General features: G+C 37.9%; 1 protein-coding gene across 5 annotated transcripts in view; it reads right to left on the reverse strand.

The window, feature by feature from the left end:
• MINDY3 (MINDY lysine 48 deubiquitinase 3) overlaps positions 1-11,278 on the reverse strand; it is a 51,109-nt gene extending 39,831 nt beyond the window's left edge. Inside the window, exons 1-5 of one of the 5 annotated variants that reach the window (XM_064678887.1) lie at positions 11,104-11,166; positions 4,595-4,716; positions 2,884-2,963; positions 914-971; positions 300-473 (exon numbers count right to left, since the gene is read on the reverse strand). In XM_064678887.1, the coding sequence (XP_064534957.1) occupies positions 300-473; positions 914-971; positions 2,884-2,963; positions 4,595-4,610 (328 nt within the window). In that variant the 5' untranslated portion in view covers positions 4,611-4,716; positions 11,104-11,166. Of the gene's footprint in view, positions 1-299; positions 474-913; positions 972-2,883; positions 2,964-3,061; positions 3,122-3,768; positions 3,803-4,594; positions 4,717-10,740; positions 10,758-11,103 lie in introns of those variants that run through there. The other 4 variants (XM_064678878.1, XM_064678871.1, XM_064678906.1 and 1 more) reach the window with 4 other exon arrangements.
• Positions 11,279-11,289: the final 11 nt, after the last annotated feature.

Raw genomic sequence — 11,289 nt, forward strand, 5'->3', positions numbered from 1 at the left:
ATGTTTCAATGAAAAATACATCAGGTGCCAATAGATTACAAAACAAAATTGAAAAGATTACAGAAATTGCTGAAATTCAAAAGAAACATGTATGTTAGAACTCCAGTGATAGATAGCATATTGCTCTCAATAAAAAAGGATCAATGTCTCTAATTACAAGAGAAAAAAAATCTGTCTGTTGCTAACAGAATTACAAAGGCAAAAACCCCATCTGTGAATTAATAAAAAGCAGCAGTCCCTCAAAAACTATGTAATAATTCACTAAGTGACGGGTAATTGAGTATAGAAATACATCTTACAAGGTTGTTCCTCTTGACGACTAGATTCTGCAGGACTTTCAGAAATACTAGCAGTTTCTTCAGTTGTTTTTCCTCTTATCCACGTTGCCAGACAGTATGACTCAGAATTATCAGAGCAAGCCATTTCCAAAATATCACATAATGTATGACAGAGAAGGTTCTTCTGCTCCTCTTCTGAAAGATCAGAAACCTACTTGAGTTCAATTGCTGATAACCAGTGTTGTATATAAGATATTAGTATCTTTTTTTATACATGAATGCTACTTAAATAATGGAGTTTAATAATGAGATAAAAGCAATAATGTTAACTGCTCTTTGACCATACTGGACCAAAGAATTAAAAAGTTCTCTTTAGAAAAATGTAGTTTTATATGATTTCTAATCTATTCTCTTTTTTAATAATAGATTTCAATTAAATATTTATAAAATGTAGAAGTATTATGAACAAGCACAGACCTCACAAATGGGAATTTAGAAGCATTTACTATACATGTGACATGGGAGCACACTTAAACAAAAAGAAAGTGTGGAATATTTTAACTTCTTTGTACTAAGACATGCTTTACAAACATAAAATGGAAAAATAAAGAGGGGGGGAAAAGAGGTCTCAGTACCTGAACAGTCTCTCCAAGTAGACTTTTCACTGGTAAAAAGCCTCTTCAAAAGGAATGCCTTTGTTATCAAAGAATAAAATAATATTAAAATACAAAACATCAACTTTTACATTATGTCACAAACTTTATACCAAAGCATTTTTGCATGTTATTAGAAGGGTTTCAAACTGCTCATCGTTCATGAGACCATGAGCCTGCACTGTTTACTGACTTTTCCCAATCAAACCAGCTACAAAGGTGGCCTCATAACATTCAACACTGTTGAGTTTGATCCTTCAGTACACCTCCAATGCACAGAATGCATATTGACACAAACACCTCCACACTCGCAGGACTGCAGTAATGGGGAGACAAATATATTTCAGGATTACTGACCAGTAGTACCAGACATCCCTAGTTACTCAGACAAAACCCTTTAGCAGTTAACAACCCCACCTCTTTTAAGCCATTGCAAGTCATAACTTGCTGATCAGTTTAAAGAAAACCTATGCATCTCCACATCCCTGCTTTGTTTTTCCATCAACACTAATGCTGCAATTAAAAAAAAGATATGCTCTAAGTTATAGAGAAAGAATAATGAAAGAACAAACTTTGAGAAGCAGAGTCTTGGTCTTTCTAATTACTCTATTAGATGCCATTTCAGTTAATCACAGTACCTCAAAAACAGCTGGTTCAACTTTCACTTCTTTCCTGATACACTCACCCTGTTTTCCCATCAAAGATCTTTTGCCCACCTTTTTAGTAATTCACAGCAGCAGCAGGCACTGCAAGATCTGTTTGATCCTTTCCTCCTTCCCTAGCTGGAACTCAGTTCACTTTTAATCATGCTTTAATCACTTGATTTCAAGGGAGTTGAACTATATATAAATCTGAAAAAAACACTGTCTATAAGAACATTTGATATGGTAAAGACTTGGTATTGCCTTAGAGGAGCTGACTGGTCCTATTCTTTACTCTCTCCACTCCCCACAAATAAAAGACTTTTAAGTCTAACATCAGAGACCAGACACTCTGCATCTGGTTTTAAGACCACAGAACTAGACAGAGCCATACTGTGGAGTGTAATTCATAAAATTATCTTTTTAATTGATTGTTTGCCACTTAAACAAGCAGTGCTCCTTCCTGTAGTACAAGTTTTTTGGTGGGACCAGTGTTTAGAGTGTCTTGAAGTAGCCATAACAGAGGTTATACGACAATCACATTGTACACACCAGAGGTGCAAACAATTCCACAGCATCAGTTGTCTGACCCAGATACTTCCAGTTCAGGATCAGATTCACTCTGCTACATTACTTCAATATGTCCCCTGTCAGTGGACAAGGCCTCCAATCAGACTGAGACATACCTGCAGAATTTGAATTGTCTTTAAGAGAAGTCAAGAGTAAGTTACCAGAAAAAGTAATCTGGCCCATGACTCAATACCTGCCTGTCTCTGCAGGGTGATCCTGGGAGAATGAAGAGCAGTCACAGTTAGACAAACTGCTCTACAGGTCAATTATTCTGCTAGGGTTTTGAAAGTATAACATTTCCCCTTTTATTACACAGCAAACCTTGTTAGGTTTGAAAATCAACTACTTCAAGTATTTCTAATACAGTTTGCTAAAGCAGTCATTGTGACACTGATACTACCCTTTTAGGCAGGGAGTTCAAGAGATGAGAAGGGATGAGGATTACTTTTACATCTGATCTTTTCCTTCTCCTCTGTATTCTGCATTCCCCACTTTGAAGTTACTTTTGCTTGGATCGACCTGCTGCATTTCCTCAAACAAATGTCCTTCTGCAAAATTATGCCTCAAAATCAGCCCATGCCCATCTCTGCTTTTTTATAGAGTTCTTTGTTTCCTCCACACTTCAGTTATGAAATCAAAATACAGCTAACCCTCCTTTTTTCATATTTATTTTAATTTCAAATATATAAAGAATAAATTTTGGTCTAATTTTAAACCATTCCTATAATAAAGGTATCTTACCTGTACAGGTGCTATCACTGCACAAGGGCCACCTTCAAATTGTTCTAATGCAGTGGATTCAGAGTCACTAAAGACAAATCCTGCCAAATGAAAAAAGATTATATTTAGTGAAACATGTAAATAAGAACATGTTTATGTGTATTCCTTCCCTAACAGAAATGACACCTGATTTATTCACCTTTAAAGATGACGTAAGTTTTTGTTTCCCTGATAATGCAACAGAATATGGTTAAGCTATCTGAAGAAAAAAAAAGTCATGAGTCAGGTGAAAAGGACAGAAATTAATTATTTATCTCAGCAATTAAATCATAACCACCAAGCACCCACAGCTAAGCTTTTAAACAAAAGAATTTCTACTTAAACCATAGGTTTTATTTTATGAGTGTACTTTTTATCGATACATTAAAATCTGTTTGTGATAATATTTTGTTTCACATCTATAGAAAAAAATACATCTTTGAAACCTTCACTGAACATGCATAATACATTTCTATTCCCTATGAAGGGCACACTATGCCTCCCACTGTTCTAATTTTTGGCCTACCAGTGTGTCCTATTAAGACTGAAATAAGCTGAGTAACAAATATTTTCTTGTAACCACTGACTCAAGCCCCTTAATGGTATTCTTTCACAGAAGATACACTAGGTTTATTGAGAGGCAACATCACCTATTTTCCCTCTCCATCTTTAATGTATTTGCATTTCAGAATTATCTTACAGTCACATAATAAAGCAAATGTCATAGAAATTATAGCAAAATTGTTCTGTAACCATCTTGCCCTTAAACTTGTCTTTAAGATATGGTGATTCATAGCTTTCATTTATCATAGATAAATGCAGATACATGGACAATTAATTTGATGAAGCTGATACATGGACACTTACAGTGAGTGATATTTTGCATTATTCTTGTAAGTGCTGAGAAGATTGTGCCAAAGTGACTCTAGTCCAATGTAATCTGGAAACCATGCAACTGTAGTCAGCAACCAACGGGCAAGTGGGGGCAGGCAAAAATACACATGCATCTTTTCACAGTGTCAGTCTCAGCAGAAGGAATATTCAATGCCTGTTTCTCACAGTTTCTCCTTTTCCCAGTTCTGTATCATTACATGCTGCCATATGAAAAGCATCTCTAATCCCTGGATATGAATTTGAGCTGGGGAAACGCATCCCCCCCACGCTGCAGCATGACAGGTACATCACCAAAGTGGCAAGAGAGAACTACTGCACGTTTTGTAGGCCACATTTCATCACAGAAATGGTAGTTGTTTCACAACAATGTGAATTTTTTTATTCTAAAAAGGATCATTGTAGCCATGGGGTTTCCCCTGTATCTGACAGAAGGTTCCAGGTCTGTTTTTAAGCACATGTGCAAATGTGCATTACAAAGATGTATTTTATATCCAAAACCCAGATGCATGTCAAGCCTACATACATAGATCTAGCTTCATCTAATGTAGTAACAAAGCTTCACTAATTCATACTTCAAGAAAAGTTTGCAGTAGTGTCATTTCACTCCTCCGTTAACATGCCCTAATAAGAAATATCACCAGTCCTTTAAACTTTCTGAATTAGTTTGTGCAGGCTTAGCATACTAAAAGGTAAGTCCTCCTCTACTTTGAAGCATTACTGCATGCCATCTAAACACAATGCAACAATAAGACTTTTTTAGTTGTTTTAATGATTCAGTCACTGCAGAAAAACAACATACTTGGATGTGGTACCATTAAACAACACTTTAGAAATCTTGAATTTGCTTCACATTCTTCAGGCTTCTTACAGAAAACATGAACTTTCTCAGTTTAACCCTGCCCTCTTTTTCACAATTGCTTCCTAAAAATAAAGAACATTGAGCATGATCCACCAGAACAAATACAAATTTGAGACAGACAAGGCAAAGTTGATACCACATAGAATTTGGCAGAATACAACCACAGAAAAAAAAATACTTGAAGAAACACTTTATTTCTATTTACTTATATGCTTTTTAATGCTTAATAAACATAAATGTTCTAGAAGCTTTAAGAAGCTTAAAGAAAAGTAGGCTTCAGATGGTGTGGTCATGCTCTCTTTTAAAAAAGTTCTACAAAATCTGAAGTCAGCTCAGATAAAATTTCAGAAATCAGCAGTCTGAATTCCAGCTGGATTCAAGTCTACCTCACCCTGCAATCAGACCTACTTACCTTTTTAACCCTCCACAACAGTCACATCTTGGGCAATCTCTGTAAATATTCATCATTCTTCCTTATGATTTGTAAGAACAGCCTGGCCACTTCAAGCTACCAACTAAGATGAACATCTCTGATCCAGATTAATTTTTACTTACTCTCACTCTTAACCAGTCATATCTATCATACAGCTCTTTTCACTCAAGATAAAATTTCATGAAGAAAAGAGATGTAATGCAGCCAAAATAATATTCTTTAATTGATTTGTCTGCCTTTTATCCATAAGTACAATTATCATCATTTATCTGTAAGAAACATAAAATAGTACCATTACCATTCATCTTCTGTGTCATTTATAACATTATTAAACGCTCCATTGACACAATTTTTTCAACATCACTACAGCTCTACTGCATTTGGGGCAGAAGGGGGAGGGAGTAGATCTAGATTCATGTTAGTAATCAGTGTATTGCCCAACATTTTGAGCTATGACATTCCCAAATCTGTCTTTATATCTTTACATCACAAAAAGATTTATTCTCCTTATTTCCCCCAAATATAGCATTTACCAAGGCCCATGTTTCTTTCTCACACCTAATCTCAGCTCTTTTATGTACACTTTGCCAAAATTAACCTACGACTTAGTTACCTACTCTTGTCCTTCATCTAATACACCACATCATGGTCCAAAGCACTACAAAAACCTCATTCTTCTATTATGACTACTCCACCACTTTTCTGCAACTTTTTATTATTAGCCTATTTCTAAAATTATTTTTTTCCACCCGAGGCACCTTAGACATTAATAACACCGTCATTTCACAGACGATGCTGTGTCTTTGCAGTATTTTCACTCTGTGCAAGAACCAACTCTAACTGAATAAAAGAGACAAGGGAATAGCAAAGAGCATGCAACACCAACCACATTAGAAAACCCCTTGCTCTCTCTCTGATCCAATCTAGCTACGAAGATGCTGTGCTATTAATTTTCCTATTCTCTGCTGAGCCGGCCTCTCACCATGGAACTCTAATTTTTTTCCTCTCTTTTGGGATACAAGAACTGCCTGACAGAAACACTAGAATAACCCATTATTACCCAAGCATGAAGTTTACAACACATCTTAATGTTTCACCCTTTCTTTAGAGCTAGGTGTAGAATCATAGAGACATTTTGCTTATGGCTTTGGGTGTTCCAAGAGTGTCTTTACAGTAAAATAAAACTTCTGAAATTTTCTGTAGGAAAAAAAATCCTCAACAAACCAAACAACTTCTTCCCACACACAAAAAGAAAGGAGCACTTACTAGAATAATACTACAACAGAACTCCACTTAATGGGTTATGGATAAAAAGCCAGGAAGTCCTGGAAGGGTTTGAGGAAAATATCCAAACTACCTAGTAGGCTACTACTAAACTGGGTAACAAGGTTCCAGAAAACAAGGTAAGATTTCAATGTGTCTTCCTTTGTTAATACCTTTGAAAAAAAAACAACCACGAACCAAAACAGCGACAGAATGCTGATACTGCAGAATTCAGATACTTCTGAAAACTTCTGAATCTGTATCCTGGTAAGAGCCTTCTATGTGAGTGCTCCTCTAGGTCTTTCATTTTCTTTAAGCCTGTCAGCCTTATTCAGAGTAAGGAATGAACTCACCAGCACCATATTCTTTCTTAAAGTAAGGACAATAGCTTCCAGCTATTCCTTTTTGGGCCCAGGCAGCAGAAGAGAGTTTCAGGTTCACTAATTATTGTGTTACAGGGCATTTCAAATTCTTACTGCTCTATGCATATTCCAACTACATTGGCCACCACGCCCACTAGCCAGAAAATACAACCTTCTTACCAGCTTAACTTATATGTTCACACCTCATTTTTTTCCCCAGTGAATGCTATCTCCTTTTCTCCTTCCAGTTTAACAGTGCTGAAAGGGCTGTTACATGACACAATCCCTCAAAAAAACCCATATTTCCACCCTAAAGCCTAACTTTTCATTCAGCAAGCTTCACACGAGGTTTTGCATTCTTCAGAATGAATTTATCAAGATAACTCTGCATTACGGAAGTATGAAATAAACATTTAAATGTCATATATAACAGAAAGGGATTGGACAATCTGTCTAAAACAGCAAGATGTGATTATTTTTTCTGTAAAGACAGTATCACTATCCCAAAACCAATACCTCACTCCAAGGAAGGAAAGAAGAAAAAAGCCTACAAGTATAAAACTGAAAACAAAAACTTCCCTGGAGAAGGCTGTTAGGTAGCTTGTCCCTGCTGTTTTTCCAAAACCTACTGTTGTCTCACATTTACCAACAGTGCAGCCTGTGTTAGCGGGACAGTCCTCCTCCTACTGTCAAGTACTACCTTCTTCTATTTAAAGAGAAGCTCAAAGTCAGTAATCATCAGTACTTCTGTGCTTGAAGACATCAGTATTTTTTCCCCATGAGGTGCAAACTCCGGGAAGCAGATTTGGCATCTAACTTCTTGCCTAATTTCAACAGATGCCTTAAAAGCTGTTCACAAACCATGACCTGAAGACCACTCGCAAAGGGTTCCTTTGCTAAGTGTGACCAGCATCAGTAAAGCACAGGCTCCAAAAGCAGTTCCACCAAGAGATCTGAAGAGGAAATACTTATGGCAAACAAGCAGCAGCAAGTAGGCAAAGCTGGGCCAACAGGTGTAATCACTTCCTCCAGCTGTCTGCACAATCCATACTTCTCTATACCCTAACTGTGAATATTAAATGAAAAATGCTTTTCTCCTCTTTGTGATTAACTGATTGCACTGAGTAATATGGAACTTGAAGAGATGGAAAGCACACAAATACAAATATTCTACAAATGACAGTCATCAAAACATTAAGAAAATTTACATAGATACCAACAAGCAAATGAATTAAACATTACTAAATTAAACTCAGAGGAGCACTTTCAAATTGCTACTTCTACTTAAGACTTTGAAGAACGGCAAGTGTATTCTTTTTACTCAAAATGTATCTGCTTGTCTGGTAAAAATATTATTTCCTACTAGCACTGCTGTGATCATAGTCTAACAATATTACAAGTCAAATTACTTAAAAACATTACAGGATGCAGTTTCTAAACTAACGATGTAATAAAAGCCCATCTGGTGATGTTTGGCCAGAAAGAAGAGTTCCAGGCACGTAAAAAAAGGAAACCTGGAAAGAATGGGAGAGAAAAAAGGAAGCCTGGAAAGAAGACTGGAGAAGAAAAGGAAAGTTTCAGCCCACTCACCCAGCTTTCAACCTGGAAACTGGAAGAGGATCCAGATAAAATGGACATTTTTACATTGTACATCACCCATATATACACAAACTGTACTATTAATACCTTCACACCATGCTTTTACAGATAAATGGTTGTTTTAAAAAGACTGTCCCATACTTTTACAGCTTATGCAATTCTGAAAGGCTACTGTGCTCAAACCTGCCAGACATTCATATTATAGATACGTGATGCCTTGGGGCTTATCTGAAGAGCAGCTTTATAAATGGAATTTGTCTCTTGGATCAATGAAGAAAATTACTCCTAACATGGGTATATTTCTTTAGGGTTCAGTGCTCCTACTAACTCCTTCCCAAGTCATTGTATCTATGCCAGGAAACACCCAAGCACAGACTGAAGCTTTTGCACTACATTCTTGTGTCTGCTTTGAGGATTCTGGTAAACAGACTCCACAAGGTTCAAACTGCAAATTCTGCTGCAATCGTAAAGAAAAAAAATTCTATAAAGAAACCCCCCACAAAAAACCTCACAACAATCGCAACAGCAAATCTGCAGCCATGCCTTTGTTAAGTCAGGAATAAAAACAATATACTTAAAGTTGCCAATGCAGCAAACTGAGGGAATTACTGTTGCTAACTTCCAACAGCACATGCACATGAGTGGGGTCAGTTCTGTTTAACTGCCTGCAGATCAGCCCATCTTCCTTCAGTCCTGACCAAATGAGGTCATGGAGTTTGATGCATGAGGGGGATTCCTGGAATACTGCTGTCTTCACTGAAAAACTGATTGGTTTGAGCCTTATATTCCTCAACATCCTCTCTACTTTTCTTTCCTTTACTCTCTACTTTTCTTTCCAAATTAAAATCACAGTTCCCAATTGCCAAAGGGCTTGAGAAAGGATCAGACAACATCTACCAAGTATCTGAAATAATTACATTACATATGAAAAAAAACAAAAACAGACACAAAAAACTCCCAACATCAAACTAGTTGTTTGATGCTTTCTGCACATATGTGAAACGAGGGCCTATCTTTTAAACTCTGAAGTCTTTGTAAATAATACAGCTTGATATTTTTATTTGTGGTTTTCTTCTGTTAAATCTTCATGAGTCAGTGTTGACATGACTGCTTTGCAGTAAGCAAATGGCACAGAACTTTTTCAACTGCATAGAAGCAGAAAGTTGGGTAAAAGTATTATGCTGCTATATATATAAAAGTATTATGCTGATTATACTAAGGAGGATATAGAGAAGGTAACAGATACACTACACAGTATAGTCACAGGACTTTCTCTGAAGACAGATAGGAAGTAACAGCTCCTTTGAAGAAGCCACCAAGAACACCAGAGACCATTTCAATTAATCCTGCACTATAATACACCTTTCAATACATTATAATACAGCTTTCAATAAATTTTGAAACTGCTAAAACTTTTCATACAAATTATCTTCAAAACGTCAATTGTGGCAATCCAACATTACCAGCTTAATAAATAATTAAGCTTTTTAATATCAATTCTTCTTTTCTGACTTTGCACAAACCTTGTACTGAAACAGCAACATTACTAAAACTTAAAAGAGATATTTCAGAAAGTAATTATATTTCAATAATCACTTCATTAGGAAAAGTAATGGCTTTACTATGCCTGCTTAAATTCTAGATCTTGGAAGAAATTTAGCATTTTCCCCCCAGATATTATCACTGAATTATCTGAACACAGATAAACCTAGGGAAAAAGATATGAGTTTGGTAATACACTGTGTCCTGTGATGAGGAGTAGCTGTGCAGCTCCCAAATCAACACCACACATGCATCTACTGAAACTACATAGATGACAACACTCTTATTACCAAAAAAAAAAAACAAAACAAAGAGCAAGGAACAGAAAACACCAAGAAACTTCTGTTTCAACCAACTTTACCCTGAGACCTGAATGCAATTTTTTTTTTTTAATCTGTAAATTCCACTATCACTTGTGAATCTTCTCCAGGAATTAGTGGTTTTTTCAGGAACATTGTAACCATTACTAGAACTCTTCAAAGCCCACAGTCACTTATAGAGAAGGCTATTATTCCCTTCTTTCAGCCAGGACAGGTTCACAAACTGATTTCTTGCGTATCATTTTTATAGGTAAGCCTCCATATTACACCTTGCAATTGTAGTTTTAAGAGAACACAGTAAGTCTCCACCAAGAAGAAACAATGCATAGGTTGCGTAATTTAAATATAGAAAAAAAAACTCTTACAAATACCCCAGGTGCCATCGTTATTGCTGCTTTATCTCTTGCCACATCCTAAAGACGGTATGCACCTGCTTCCTTGGCCAAAGAACCCGTTTAAAAAAAATCTGTGGGTCTGTCCCAAGCCTGCCCCCACTTTTGCTAAGTCTATTTGTGACTCACATATTTTTAGCAAAACAAACAAAAACCAACGAAAACCAAAGCAGACCTTAAGCTCATGCTTCCACAAGCTATGTAAAATCACGGCATGAGACGAAACACCCAAGAAATGCATTTCCTTTTTTTACTCAATTTTAAGTTCCCTTGGAGATTCGTGGCTAAAGACGAGCGAGCTGCGAAAAAATAAAATAATTATTTAGCAAGTGAAGCTGCCGCATCGTTCTTTTGGCGTGGGCCACACGCCGAGGTGACACAGGAACACGAGCAGTGCCCGGGGCACGGCGCCCCTCAGGACACGGACACGGAGCCACGGGCGGACCCCGCGAGGGCGGCGGGGGAGCCTCGCGTGTGACCCGGCGGGCGGGCCCCGGGGCAGCGGGAGGGCCGGGCGGGGCACGGCGCACGCAGGTACCTTGCGCCCAGCGGCAGAAGATGGTGTCGGCCAGCCCGCGGGGCCCGGCCTTCTTGCCCCACACCAGGTGGACGAGCTCCTGGCCCGCCTCGGACATGGCGGGGCGGCGGCGGCCGCGGGGCCGGGCGGGCGCGGCGGCTCCAGCGGCTCCGGCGGCCCCTGCGCAGGGCAGGGAGGGGCGGGGCC

The sequence above is a fragment of the Pseudopipra pipra genome, chromosome 1 (assembly GCF_036250125.1).
Source record: "Pseudopipra pipra isolate bDixPip1 chromosome 1, bDixPip1.hap1, whole genome shotgun sequence".
Taxonomy (NCBI): Eukaryota; Metazoa; Chordata; class Aves; order Passeriformes; family Pipridae; genus Pseudopipra; species Pseudopipra pipra.